General features: G+C 36.7%; 1 protein-coding gene across 1 annotated transcript; it reads left to right on the top strand.

The window, feature by feature from the left end:
• Window positions 1-6,634: 6,634 nt before the first annotated feature.
• On the top strand, window positions 6,635-15,323 carry LOC132606712 (NADH dehydrogenase [ubiquinone] 1 alpha subcomplex subunit 1). The gene is made up of 3 exons (XM_060320325.1): window positions 6,635-6,833; window positions 7,689-7,808; window positions 15,155-15,323. Exons 1-2 carry the CDS (start codon window positions 6,726-6,728, stop codon window positions 7,785-7,787), a joined length of 207 nt encoding a protein of 68 aa, XP_060176308.1. The 5' UTR covers window positions 6,635-6,725; the 3' UTR covers window positions 7,788-7,808; window positions 15,155-15,323.
• The last annotated feature ends 249 nt before the right edge of the window (window positions 15,324-15,572 follow it).

Here is a 15,572-nt window from a genome sequence, read left to right as displayed (position 1 = left end):
AGAGAAATCGAATGAATAAATTAGTAAGTAATTATAAAGCGATAATGAATTAAATAAGCCTGGGCTTTGTTGATCCTTGAAGAGAATCCTTTGATACGTTTTCCTCCGGTGGAACAGTTATGTGCTTTGGCCTTGCAGATTTAATGTTAACCCCATACAAAAAAATGATAAGGTAAGCTTAATTGCTAAAGATTGAATAGTATGAATGTATATAAGTAGTTGTTATTCGATGATGCTTCTTGGTGGCCTTTAGGCTCCTTTTATAGTATAAATACATCATCACTTAAGCCGTGATTAAATTTTAATAATGAGTATAGATAATAAATGTTGTTTTAATTCTAAATCGTAACGTGTGTGTCACGACCCAGCCCGTGGGCCGCGACTGGCACCCTACCTGGGTACTCAGACCGAATCGCACATTCATTTTCAAATCCAAACTTATTTCATAAATTTTTTTCGAGATCATATCGAACATAATGTATATCAAAATATGTCTTAAGCGGTCGCACCAAATCAAAATACTATATCAAATACAAACTGAGCGGCGGAATAGACATCGCCGGTCAAAAGTGCAAACATAAGCATAAGGGCCATTTGGGGCCATCATAACCAACAGACCGCTTTAAGACCAGAAAACAAAACCAAACCGACATATACAGGACCCTCACCCCACATATATGACTACAGGCCTCTACGAACTCAAAACAAAGACATATGGCGAGACAGGGCCCCGCCGTACCCAAATAGTCAAATGTACAGAATATATACAAAGCAAAAGGAGTCTGTACCAGAAGTGGACTCCGGATCAAATAGGAGTACTCCGGAATAGCAAGAAGTGAAGCCTACTGCGGAGGATCAACGATATCTGCACCTGCGGGCATAAAACGCAGCCCCCGAAGAAAGGGGGTCAGTACGAAATATGTACTGAGTATGTAAAGCACGGAGTACAGAAATATGGATCAGACCGAAAGCAAATCAGACATCAAAGTGGAGTACAAACTGGTATGTCAAAATCTGTATCGAAATCATATACGTATACATAATGCAAACGAAATCATGCAAACGCTTAGGAACGTGGTCGCCACTCCGACGCTGGCGCCACACACAGCATAACACCAGAAGGTTTCAAATCTCCGTACATCCCCGAACACAAACATAGTCATAGGTGAGCGTATCGCATCACGAGCCATATTACAGCATAACTCCAAACGGAACCCGGCCCTATGGCGAAGCCTCGGGAACCGTAACACAGCATACGGCCGAATTTTCATAAGGCGCACGAATCAAAACCGGCCCGGGAACCGGTGAACGAAGTCATAATAAGGCACGAGCGGAGTCGTGAGCAAACAAATGCAAATCATACTTCAAAATAGTCCTTCAAAATGGGGTAAACCCATAAGTCATATCATAATACAAAATAGTCGAATACTTAGTCGATATAAGGTTTCATTTCACAAAACGTTTCCAAAATAGTACGTATAGCTCAAAACATAACTTGGCACATCGTAATGTTCAAAACATACCCCGTAGAAGGAAGTTCCAAAAAAAAAAAATCAGAAGTAGTATATCCAACTCTATTCACAAAGATAGCCCAACAAGACAAGTAGGGCGTTTCGGGGTAGCGGGCCCACCTCGAGTCAAAGTGAGGTGGCGAACATATTTTTACGAACATTTATATGCCAAAGGTCATACATGGTCGTTTCTAGGTTACCCGACCACATTTCGATAGGTTTCGGACGAGTGGTGGCATTCTAGCCAAAATAGAGCCCTTAGGCTTCCATCGAATTGAATGAATAGTAACTTTTCTGTGGATCGGGTTTCGAGGAGCAGAAGTGCTCCGGAAGTTCTCATATTCGCTTAACATACTAAGATATGCCAAATGAAGGAGTGGGAAGCTTTACATACCTTACAGATGTCGTATGCTCTCCCAAAAGTCCAGTCCCGTTTCGTCTAAAATCTGCAAATGGTCAAAGTTACCAATTGAGATTCTTAGGCCTAAAAATGCCTTTAACATCATTTTTGCCTACCGAAATTTCGGCAGCATTTCCCCTATAAATCTAACATCCCCGAGGCTTAGCTCGGCTCAAAATACATCAACCACAACAGCCCACACATCAACAAACAACACAATCAAACCATTCTAGCTTCAAAGTTCTACTTTATTACCTAAGTTGGCAACTTTCATTCAAACTTTCAAAACTCCAATTCTACATCTACATAATTGTATTCATTTCCGCATTCAAACTTATACAATCACATCCTAACTACAATCCAAGCCATACACGAAATTGCCCCAAAATCCATTACTTTCCATAATTTTCAAAACATCAAAAATTCACGACGAACATTCTAACTCACGTCGTTTCATTCCGAATTCATTAACATCATTATAAATTCATATTTAAAGTCTCTAGCACCCTAAATATACAGTGATATACATAATGATACCGAAGGTATACGCTTTCCGATAATATCCAAAATCATTTTCCAACGCCAATTTAATTCATCAATCGATCATTTATGACATAAGGATCACAACAACACATTATACCAACTAAACAAGGTAAATTCACACCATTTTCTCCTCCCTATGGCTCACGGCCAACACACACTATACACACACACCCACGGCTTTTTATTTACATCCAAGTTACGGGATTCTCGTCTATTTCCAATCCTTAACATATTCACATCAATTCTATAACATTAAAGGGGCAAAATTCTTACCTTTTCTTGAAAACCCGACTTGTCGTAAACGTCGTTCTTGTGCCAAACTAATTATACCCCGTTGAAGAGGGTCTTGAGCACTTCACAACTATGGGAAGAACAAGAATTTTTTATCAACTACCAAGCTTGGAAATTTTTCTTTCTCCTTATTCTTAGTCACGGCCGAGAGCCTCTTTTCTTGTGTTCTTGAATTTTGTTCTAGTTTCTTGATAAATCTTAAGTGTAGCATAGTGATATATATCCATTAGTAGTCATGTGCATAGCACATGACATTAAAGTGGTGGGTTTGGGCTTGGCTAAGGCCGGCCACCCTTCAAAATTCTTGGGCTTCAATTTGTATTGTAATTCTCTTGGCCCAATTCGAAAAGTCCCGCTTTGTAATTCCCGAAACTAATTTCCGAAATTCCAAATTTACCCTCGGCCTTCCCCGAGGTCTTGACATTAATAATTCCATAACCAACATAGTCATATTTACAAAAATCAAAATATTTTCTTATAACTCACAAATCGTAGTTATTTCCCGATTTCCAATTATACGAAAACACGGGACATAACTTCGAAACCGGACCGCTCACACAACGTTCAACCTTCATTAATGACCCGAGACAACAGCCCAGGTTGGTTTGCTCCGGGTTTATTTGGGGTCCTTCATTCCAATTAATTTAAACGACTAAGCAGCATTTCACCTTTAACTGACATGTGTTCTTTTTCTCGTTATGCCATGTATCAAGCTATATTTTGTCATGTATACACTAATGAACTCTGTAAACAAAATAAAGTCTTACATATCTTTATTTTTGCACAAATATATTTAAAAATGATGGATTCAACGATGTATATATTTTTTATTTCATCTTCATATGCAATGCCAATTTATCTAATGTGTATTTATTCTTTTTCTGGGTCAAATATGTAAAAAATAACTTGGGTGAAACTCCATCTTGTGTAGTCAGACAAAAAAACTAGCATAAACAATGGAGTTCGAAACATAGCTTCCATAAATTTGACCAAAAAATATGGCCAAGAAAATAATGAATTTTAAAATGTAAAAAAATATATTTTATTATTTAAAATGTCACATGGATAAAAGAAAATCTATTGGTAGTGAGTGCAGAAAGCTACCAAATAGCGAAGTATATAAGAGTAATTAGGACTAAAGGTAGTTTAGGTGTTCACTGAACAAAGAGTATCAGGTTTCGGGGGAGTCCCAATGTATTATTGTTACATACCAATCCTTCTTTTTGAGTATTTGAATCTCGTTTCTTGATATGAGACTTTATGTAGGTCCATATAGTATTTTAGGACTTGTCGGGATGGTTTGGTTGGGACTTGAAAGGCTCGGGTGAGTTTCGGGCAAGAAATTATATTTTAGCATGTGGTAAATTTTATTTTCCTGGTGCAGTCAAATTTGCGAAAATGATCAAGGCTAGCCACACAATTGCGAAGTGACTATCACATTTGTGATTCTATCCATTTTGAGGGTCAACTACCGCAATTGCGAGGTTGACTACCGCAATTGCGACAATAATTGGGGTATAAAAGTGGTTGTTTAAATGATTTTCAACATTCTAACACAATTTTGGACAACCTAAACTAACATTGGAAGGAGAGTCGACTTGAAATCATCATACAACATCAAGGGTAACGATTCTACATCAATTTCTAGTAATTATTATGAATCTACACTAGATTTATCACCTAAATTGTGAATAAGAAGGCAGAAATTGGGTGATTTTATCATAGGTTTAAAAGAGTGAAATTTGGGGTTTGAATGTTGCTTTGAGCTCGGATTAAAATCTAGTGATAATTTTGACTTGTAAGGTTATGAGTAATCTAAAAATATAGTAATTTATTTTGGGGTTTGACCATAAGAATCAAAGTTGATTTCTTAGGGTTGACTTTGACTGCAACTCAGTCCAAAACATCGAAATGGTGTCAATAAATTCATCTAACCTTGTAGAGTAATTTTTTAATAGATCAAACTTGTGTGGTTAGCTTTGGATGAGTAAAGGCGACTCGTGAAGAATAAGACAACTTTGGACAGAGGTAAGTTAAGACTTTGACTCAATGATGGAATTTTCTCAAATTAATATTGTTTATCATATATTATGTATATGGGAGTACCGTATATGTGAGGTGATGAGAACATATATATATAAATACTAGAATTGTATTTGCTATATAGAGTATAGGTTGTTGTGAGACATGCCTTATGCGCTTTCCTATTTCATGACTATTTTGAGCATTTCATCATGTTAGGATAATATTATAGGCATCATGTTTCATGCTAGTTTAACACTATGAGTTTAAAATATGTGTTGTTTACATGTTTAGTTGTTAGTCCTGCATTGCTTGTAAGCTTTATAATTACATACCTCATTTCACACAGAGATGTGGTTATGAGATATGAGTTGTTCAGGTGAGTTATAATATAACACATGAGTTGATCGTGAAGCGTGTGGATATGAATTCGTCCCCCATGAGTTACTGCATAACTCAGGTCTCTTAAGCTATATACTAGCAGTATTATTGCTGCGGGAGCACTAGAGTTGAGTAAATCCCGAGTCTTTTTCATATCCCATGATTTATAACTTGTGTTTGTTGCATATCTTAATTTGTCATATCTGTTGCATATCCTAATATGATGTACTTGTTGCATGGATTGACATGTTGTATCCTCGTATATTCTTTGCACGATATTTTGTGCTTTACTATGTACAGATTATTGACTGTATATGTGACTTAAGTAAGTATTTCATGGCTAACCTTCGCCACTACCTTGTTGGAGGCGGTTGATGATACTTATTAGATATGTATTGGGATACTCATACTACACTTTTTGCATTTTTTGTGCTGATTAGAGACCTTGTACCAATCGAGCTAGGGAAAGATTGTTGATCAGCTAGTTGTGACTATCACGGTCAGTTGGTTGATCCCGTTCGCAACACCTTGAAGTCTACCTTTTTATTTCTTTGCTGTTCTCATTGTTCAGACAATATGTTTTATTGAGATATTTGTACTTGATTATTTGTAAAAGCTCATGACTTGTAACGCTAGATCCTGGGAATTATTTTAGTCTTTTTGTACTATCTCGGTTTCAAACTTATATGATATAATGAATTACAACACATCGTTGTCACTACATAAAAGGTTTTAATAATAAGATCCCTATATCGTGTGTGATAACACAAGATACTTTGAATTGCACAATGCCGACTCCACATCACAGGCTTTGTAGAAATTGCTCCATTTCAGTACCCCTTGTAGTATATAATTTTTCTGGCATCGGGGTTTGCTTCTTTCTTCTTGTAGAGAGAGAGAAATCAGAGAGAAAAGGAGACGGAGAAGAAGAAGAGGAGCATCAAGCAAGCTTTTGCCTGAAGTTTGTCAATAGTGACTATTAGTTAAATAATTTGAAAACACTGAATATAGCTTATGCCTTATATGATAAGGTGAAAATTGGCTATTGGAGATATTATTTCTGATTAATAGCCTATTTGGTCGAGCTTATTTTTCTTCAAAAGTGTTAATTTATTTCAATAAGTGCTTGTTTTATAAAAGTGAGGTGTTTGACTAAGTTTTTGCGAGAAAATAAGTGTTTTTGAGGAGTACCAGAAGCTATTTTTTAGAAGTTAAAAAAATAGTTTTTGTCCAAAAATACTTTTGAGAAAAATATACTAAGAAACTCTCTTTAAAAGTTTGACCAAAAATTAATTGTTGCTCAAAAGTATTTTTAAATTAATTTGCTAAATATAAATTACTTTTCGTTAAAACTATTTTTTTGAAAGATAATTTTAAAAATAAATTAATTTTAGAAGCTTAGTCAAACAGGCTGTAAAGAGAGAAGCAGGCCAGGCCTATCAAGTAGATACAAAATGGGCCTGCACCCAATCTAACCCGTGAGAGCTCATAGAGAAGAAAAAGGGATCCATCTTGGGGACCGTGAGTAGAACAAATCCATCGAGAGCAAGAAACAAGAGAGAAGAAACGAAAGGAAAATGAATGTACGGTGGTTAGAAGCAGTACTTCCACTAGGAATCATAGCTGGTTTCCTTTGCGTTATGGGTAACGCTCAGTATTTCATCCACAAAGCTGCTCATGGCCGTGTAAGTAATAATAATAATAATAACCCTTTTTTACACAGATCCTAACATTTGACCCTTTTCTTGGGAAAATTACGCTCTATGTCTATTTTTGATCCAAGATTTGTTCTTTTTTCCCTCTCTATCAATTCTACAATCAGGCAAGAGCCTTACCCCCTGTTTGGACGGTGGTTTCCCGTGGTTCATTAATATATGGTTTTGTATGAAACCATGTTTGTTTCCATTGTTCATCCTATGGTTTAGTCCCCCAAATTTGAGGGGCCTCATTTGTTTTAGCTAGAATATGTTAATACACCCTCCGTCCCATATAGTTTGACTAGGCACCAAGTTTAAGAAAGAAAGACTTTTGGGTCTAAAACAAGACATTGATATTTGTGTTGCTGTAAATCATTTCATTAAATTATAAAAGAGAGAGTTTTAAGTTAAATTATTTTTAGATATAGAAATGTATTATTTTTTCGAGACAGAATAAAGAGGAAAGTGTATCACATAAACTGGGACAGAGGACGGAGGGAGTAAGTAATATTGAGTACTAGTTGCAGGAAATGTAAAATTTTCATATAAAAGGAAAGAATTAATAGAAGTTTGATACATCTGGAGTACTATGTCTCAAGAAAGATTAAATGGATTTTGACTATGTTATCAATTGAAAACGAATTATTAGAAGAAATCAATTATAAAAAAGTTATTATTAACAATTTTGCATCTCAAAGAGCTAGAAAAATAGACTTTACATTTTTTTTTTTTGAAGTTTAAGGTGGCCTCCCTTCAATTTTGGCTTTAGGCCACTAATGCGCTTGAGCCGCTCCTGGACCCAATTCGTATTTTTCATTTTTTTGGGTGGTTAATGTTTTGCAGCCGAAGCATATTGGAAATGACATGTGGGATGTGGCAATGGAAAGGCGAGACAAGAAAATGATGGAGATGCTTGCTTCTCCTTCATCTTCTTCATCTTAGGCGATGTTAACTCATTATATGGTACTTTAATTTAGCTGCCTTTTTCACCTTATTGTTTTGTTTTGATGATAGATAAATTAGGGTTACTTTTCTGTTCTGTTAATTGGTTGTCTAATTTGTTTAGTTTGGATTAGATTTTGACAAAGGGTGATCTTTGATGATGGAATTTTGTGATTGAGCTTGCTTATGAGTACATCATAAGTGATTAATAAGATAGATACGCCAATCTAAGAGTTGAAAGATGACCTTTAATTATTCTTTTTCATTCTGACCCGTGTCATTTTCTTAAATAGACCTTTTATAACGTGTTGTCCCTATTAGCTCGAGGTGCATCTCTATTGTTCCACCCGTTATCTGCTAGCCCATCATATGTGCTAGCCTATGTTGCTCGGAATTTTCAAAAATGTCGACGGTTGTGTGTTGGATTCTTCAAAATTAGTGCTTTTTAGGAGGACCTGACACGGGTCCGACAACATTTTTGGAGAGTCAACTGAACTCTGCCTCCAAGGCATAAAGAGATGGGAAAATAATCAATCACCTAGCGGTTTTTGCCTTGTGTAGGATTTGAACCTTGATCTCTTGTGCTTGTCGTCTCAGTTCATTGATCACTAGGTCACACCCTTGTATGCTTTTAGATAGACCTGTCTTTCCTCCAACCTTCCAAATCTTTCCTTAAATTGTGCTTTATCTTTGGCTAAATGAGCTCTTTTGATCCAGCTGTTGCTAAGGGCCAGTTTGTATCAATGGTAAAGTGGTTGACAGTCGTGGAGGTCTTAAAAGTGTCTTGGGGTATCAAGCAACTGATTGCTAATAATTTGATGACTTATTAATCATAACGTAAATAAGGAACTTTCGTAAGAGCGGTACCCATGATCACCAGGGTTAGAAATCATGGTAAAATAAGCCAACGTTTTATCTATAAATAAATACATAAACAATGGTTGAGACATGCTTTCACATTCTGATGCATTCTCATTGCGGATGGTCTGGCTAACTTATGTATTCATTAGTATAAGAGATTTTACAACAACAACATACCCAACAACAGTACCAGTTTAAAAAAAAACAACATACCCAGTGTTATCCCATAAGTGGGGTCGGGGAGGGTAGTGTGTACGCAGACCTTACCCCTATCTTGGGAGGTAGAGAGGCTGTTCCCGATAGACAAGATTGGAAAATTAAGTTATGCTTTACTGGCAGGTGGAAACCATATATTTCGAAAATAAATTAATCACCCGTACGGTGGAAAATGGCAATTAGAATTGTCTATAAAGTGAGTGAAAGCTTTGCTTTTTATCTCACTAGAGATTCTCAATTAGATGAGGTCATTACTCGAATGAAGAACTATTCTCGCTGTTGCTATTATCAACTAAAAAACTTTTAGGAAATTATGTTTAGTTGGAATAGGCGGTGACATTCAAAATTAATGGAGTATAAGAGCAGTTTTTCAAGGTTAGTGTGGCTGGCATCCGAGCAAGTATAGCTTGCATCTAGTCATTCAATTTTGGGCTCAGTAATGTAGTACTAAAAGAAGCTTCACTTTATTTTTATTTGGTTTAACAGTTACCAACTTAAAGATTGGTGCTTCTTTAGCCACAGTTTGAGAAGCAATAGTGTCCATGGTATGAGGAGAAATATTGCGTAGGTTAATCATGAGAGATCTTTCATTCCCATGTGATTTCTGATTCACCCGTACTCCATTAGATATATCAACTGTAAAGAGATTTTCTGCTCAAGTCTATTATTTGGTGTTCAGCAATGATGGGTTTTTGTACCAGTACTTTGTCTTTCTACTTTGTTATGATTAATGGATGCCCCAAAGCTGGTTTAAAGAATCTCGATGGTTAATGCCCTCTCCATTTGCTTTAACCAAAGCAATGAATGTTTTGATCAGGCCTCTCATGAATGACGAAGGAGATTTACTGGGTGGTGGATTTGGATGGATGAGATGCCTATTTCTCACTAGCACTATGTGGGTGATACTGTCCTTTGCATATTCAGTGATGTTCATTGAAAAACAGTTTAGATTCTAGGTTATCTCCTAGAGTTTGGAACTCAAATGATATGGAAAACTAATTAAATCACGAAAATGGGACGTCAAAACTGGACCAAACATAACTGGGGTTTTCGCAGTTAAAAACTGCAATATATAGCTCCATCCGGACCTTGCTAACGAACGCTAGAGCCATAATGGAACTATATATTGCAATTTCTAATTTACGCTCCTTCATTAAAACATCTCCATTAGAACCGGTGATAAAGCTCGTCCAAGCTCTCATTTTCGAACCAATTTCACTAAAACAACAAAGATGCATATCATATTGAAGGTGTTGAACAAGATTTTGGGCTTGAAAATTGAAAAAATAGTCACTTCTTCAAAAGAGATAATTTTGAATTTCGTAAAGTAACTACTCCCACCGTCCCAATTTATGTGATACTCTTTCATTTTTAGTCAGTCCCAACACTATGACACCTTTCTACATTTAGTAATAATTTAATTTCAAACTTTCCAATTTACCCTTAATGAGATGATTTACAGTCACACAAATATTTAAGACTTATTTTCGACCATACTTTCAAAGTCTTTTTTTCTTTCTTTAGAATGGTAACAGTTAACTATATATCCACAGGTATAAAAAAAAAAAAAGGGCAGCCCGGTGCACTAAGCTCCCGCTATGCGCGGGGTCCGGGGAAGGGCCGGACCACTAGGGTCTATTGTACGCAGCCTTACATTTCATTTCTGCAAGAGGCTGTTTCCACGGCTCGAACCCGTGACCTCCTGGTCACATGGCAGCAACTTTGCCAGTTACGCCAAGGCTCCCCTTCATCCACGGGTATACTACATCTAAATAATATAGTCCCCCTTTCAAAATGTTACACCTTACAGCTTGAATCTCCTATCTACATTCTTCCTTACAAGTAATCTTAAATATCAAAAATATCTTCAGTTTGACCTAAAACTTCCTGTTTACACCAAAAGTAGTATAGAACTAAACAATTCATTTTAAACTTCTGTAGGTCACTTTGTTTTTATTTGCCCTCAAAACGTCTCTGATTTCTTTCTTTCCCTACTGTCCACCAAAATAAATGCTAGGACATGCCAGGTCAATTTCAAAAGTCGTTTTTCATTCTTAAATTTTGTGCCCAGTTAAATACCTTCATATAAGTTGAGACGGAGGGAGTAATTGTTTATTGCTTCTCAAACGGAGGCTAAAGAAGCCATAGACAGATGATCCAAAAGACGAGCAATTTAAAAAAAACCTAAAACATGTTATGAAGTAGTATCAACTATAATCAATAAGTTAATGTAGGAAATTTAAAATCACCTCTTTTGAAAAAATTCCCAAATTAGCCAATGTTTGAAAATTCACTTTTTTTTTTCTATTTCAAGTCCAAAATCTTGCTTTACATCTACAATATGCTATGGATCTTAGTTTTAGAAAATTTATTCGAAAAATGGAAGCTTGGAGGAGTTATATCGTAATGGTGGAAGGACTTGGCCATTGATTTGTTGGCCATTGAAAACTGAGATATATAACTCCATAATGGACTTAACATTCATTAGCAAGGATAGTCTGGATGGGACTATATATTGCGAGTTTTTTGAAGCGGTAATAATCCCAGTTATGTTAAGTAAACATATATTCGTTGGTAGGGATGGTCTGGGTACACTCTACTCTCCCCAGACCTACTTTGTGCCTTTCACTCGGTATGTTGTTGTAATATTGACGATAGGGAATGGATATGGCGCTTACAATGCCCTAGTTTGTTTTGGGGTTATATATGGGTATATATCAGATGCAAGTGCTAATTAGAGATGTGGACATGTGGTACTTTTTTTGGAGATTTATTTGTGGGGGTGTTTTTTTTGTTTTTTTTGGAGGGGGGGGGGGGGGGGGGGTGTGGGGAAGATCCCAGGAATTTGTTGGGGAAAAACAAGCACTACAATGTGAATGACAAGGTAGGAGGAATACCAAATTCTAAACTTCCCCAATCTATTTGAATCGAGAGAAGACAAACAAACTCAAGCACAAACGATGTTTGGGCAGTAAGTATTTCACCAAAAAATACATATGGCAAGGGAAACATAAATCAAACACACGAGACATCAAGATTTACACGTAAAACCTCCTCAATGGGAAGTGTTGAAGTCCTCCTCAATGGGAAGTGTAAAAACTATGAGACCTCCGGTCTACTAAGCTCCATTGAATCGATTAACGGAAGTTACAAAAGTTCTTTAAATTGGCCACAAATCAAGTGCCAACAACGAGCAACAATGAAACAAGTTTGCACCAAAACTAGTGAAGAAAAAGGAGAGAAATCAAGTGCCAACAATATATAACAATGAAACAAGATTGCATCAAAACTAGAGAAGAGAAAAGGAGAGAAATCACCCCAAAGATGAGCTACTGTTCACGCCTCCAAAATTGTAGCTACATGCCACAAAATCTGATCTCCCCGGTTGAAAACCATGAACCAATTGTTGAGAACCACCAGTTCAGATATGAGCACGATCCAACGGTTAACAAGTCGAAAACGCAGTTTGAAGCGGACTGCCTGAGCAGAAAATTTCTAGAGCAAAAGAACACAATTTCCTCTCTCAAAACTTCAGAAACAGCTGCCCTCTTATTTTTCTCTTATTCTTTTTCAAACTTAAAATAGGTCATATTTATATGCCTTGACATTAGTGGGACTATAGGGCAAAAGTGGGCTAGGTCCAAAAGGCTCCTTTTAATCCACATAGGAAGGGAAAGGCACTTGCATGGGCCACAGTCCCGTGGTTTTTACTCTTTCACATTGAAGAGCTTTTTCACATAATTCTTGGTGTCTGGTGTGTTTGATTTTTTGCCTTGCCATATTTATTTTTGGTTGACATACTTGCTGCCCAAACATCATTTGTGCTTGATTTTGTATGTCTTCTTTTGGTTCAAATAGATTGGGGAAGTTTAGACTTGGGTATTCTTCCGCTGCTACCTTGTCGTGCACATTATAGTGCTTGTTTTCCTCATTATAGTGCTTGTTTTCCCCAACGAAGTAGTATCAAAGCTTGTAGCTTCCCTTTTCTATGTGTATTAAAAGGTGCCTTTTGGACCTAGCCCACTTTTGCCTTATAGCCCACTAATGTCAAGGCATATAAATATGACCTATTTTAGGGCTTAGAAAGGACAAGAGAGGAAAAAAAAGAGAGCAACCGTTTGTGAAGCTTTGAGAAAGGAAATTGTGTTCTTTTGCTTCAGAAAATTTCTGCTCAGACAGTCCGCTTCAAACTGCGTTTCCCGACTCGTTAATTGTTGGATCGTGCTCAAATTTGAGATGGGGGTTCTCAACATTTTCGTTTATTGGATTTCAACGGTGGAGATCGAATTTTGTGGTCTGTTGCTCAGTTTTGGAGGCGTGAACAGTAGCTCGTCTATGGGGTGATTTCTCTCCTTTTTCTTCTGTAGTTTTGGTGCAATCTTGTTTCGTTGTTGCTCTTAGTTTGGCATTTGATTTGTGGCCTATTTAGAGAAACTTTGTAACTCCTGTTGATTTATTTGGTGGAGCTTTGTGGGACTGAGGTCCCGTTTTGGGGTGATTTCTCTCCTTTTTCCATGGAAATCTTGGTGTCTCGTTTGTTTGATTTATTTTTGCCTTACCATACTTATTTTTTGTCGATATACTTGCTGCCCAAACATTGTCTGTCTTCTCTAAGTTCAAATAGATTGGGGAAGTTTAGACTTGGGTATTCTTCTGCTGCTACCTTGTAGTGCTTGTTTTTTCCCAACAGAATTTGGATCAGAAACGTTCAGTGGTGAGTCGTTCTGAAAATGAATCAGTAAAATTTGGAGAATGGATCTCATATGTTGGTGATCAGTCAGTTAATAAACGAGGAGTTTTAACCAAAGTAAGAATAGTCAGATGTAATTATTGACACAAGTGTCTTACTCAACTCTTGTAAGTTCAGTTCCGGTAAATTCCGTCTTTCTGAAAAAACATTGTAGTTATAGCCCGTTTGACCGAGCTTCTAAAATCTGCTTAGTTTGAAGAGTACTTTTTGTCAGAAGTGCTTTTCGAAAAAGTAGTTTTGGAAAGTAACAGTTTGTATTTGCCTAATCAATTGAAAAACACTTTGGCCAATATTAGAGCAGTAATTTGTGCTTGGCAAGGTTCCAACTTCCAAAAGTGCCTTTAGGAAAAGCTACTTAGCTTCTCAAAAACAACTTCTGCTACTACTCAATAGCTCTTATTTTTTCCTAAAAGCTTGGTCAAACACTCAACTTTCTAAAACTAAAACAAGGACTCTTTGGGAAAAATAAGTATTTTTGACTTCCCAAAAGCTTGACCAAACAAACTATTAGTATGACTTCTTATGGAATCCTATCATTGTCTATGATTTCGCGCAATGACACTTGTATCATAAATTCTTTCACTATCTTTAGGACAAGCTATCACCTTGTATTCTCAAGATGGTATAAAGGTTGTAGATCTTGCAGTTCAGGCAAAATCTAACTATTGACAAATTTCCCATTTTGTAGAAAAAAAAGAACATAGAATCTGGAGGGGATCCGGGTAGTTCCATTTTTGAACCATTCTGTAGCGTACCTTATTCTAAACTTAAGAACAAGATGTTTATGTGGTTTAGTTCATGTTAGGTACTTCCCCATGATTTTCTGGACCATGGGTTTATTAAGCTCTATTTCTTTCCCATTTCCTGTCTGTTTCCAAGCTGCTTCATCAATTTCAGAATTTCTTCCAAGTACTACAAGCTTCATTTGGTATTGAAATTTTCCATAGGCATTGCTTCATTTTCGAACTTGTGAATCCACTTAACTGACGATGAGTCCTTTGTAAAGGCAATGAGCTGATAGTCAGTGTGTATTGACTTTCAAGTCCTGGCTGCCTTGCTCCATTAACCAAAATATGTAAAGCCTGAACCCCTTTGATAGTCGTCTCACAAACTGAATTCTAATGTTTAATCGATGATGTACTGCACCAATTATTTAATCACTCCACTAAGGAAGCTACAATTTATCCATGAAACAAAAGAAACTATCGAAGTCAAACTCTTCTTTATTTATTAGTTTTGTTTCTGGGTGGCATGAAATGCAAGGTAGTCACTGAAAAGAGAGATTTGATAAGCTGTCGATGCATGCGACCTTGGTAATTTAACTTTTGTCCATTTATATCTTCAAGTTCATTGTCATGCTGGTTTATATTTGGACCTTTGTGGATTTCATTATCATGTTAGAATTGGATGTGGCTCTTTTCCTACTTAGTTTCAAAATATTTGGCGAGAACGAACATTGCATTGGTTAAGAAGGCAACTTTCTGTTATACTGTATTCACGTGCATCAAACTTGTACTTATATTGTCTTGTGGCATTGCAGGAGAACTGTGTTTGGGAATAAAATGGTCTATGAGGCTGGAGATCATGTGCAAAGTACTTTAATATCGTCTTTCTTGTCCTGTTGCTGGTTTTCCATAGCCTATGAACTTTATAACAATGAGACTGTTGTGAAATGCTTCTTTGTTGAGTCTGGTGCAGTTATTGGTTTATGTTTGGACTTTTGTGGAATTTTCACTAGTATTCATTGACCCACTTGAAAAGAGGATTGACTGGAATTTCTTTTTGTACAACCAAAAGCACTGAAATTGGTACCTGTGCATTATTGTAGAATGCGTCCTAGGTATGTTCCTAATCGGACAAGGGCTTTGGTCTTGTGGTAACATCGATACTTGATGTGTGGGTTAGGTGCATGTTACTGGTCAAATCTTACGCAGAAACAAGCTGGTTAGGTAAGGGGA

Source organism: Lycium barbarum, chromosome 8, assembly GCF_019175385.1.
Source record: "Lycium barbarum isolate Lr01 chromosome 8, ASM1917538v2, whole genome shotgun sequence".
Lineage (NCBI taxonomy): Eukaryota > Viridiplantae > Streptophyta > Magnoliopsida > Solanales > Solanaceae > Lycium > Lycium barbarum.
Note: the sequence above shows the minus strand (reverse complement) of the source record. Positions and strands in the feature narration are given on the sequence as shown.

What these genes read in the sequence shown, in the direction of transcription:
- LOC132606712 (XM_060320325.1), top strand. Translation starts at nt 6,726, where the DNA reads ATGAATGTACGGTGGTTAGAAGCAGTACTTCCACTAGGAATCATAGCT. An exon ending in ACAAAGCTGCTCATGGCCGT is followed by an intron (nt 6,834 to 7,688) that starts GTAAGTAATAAT and finishes AATGTTTTGCAG; the next exon opens with CCGAAGCATATTGGAAATGA.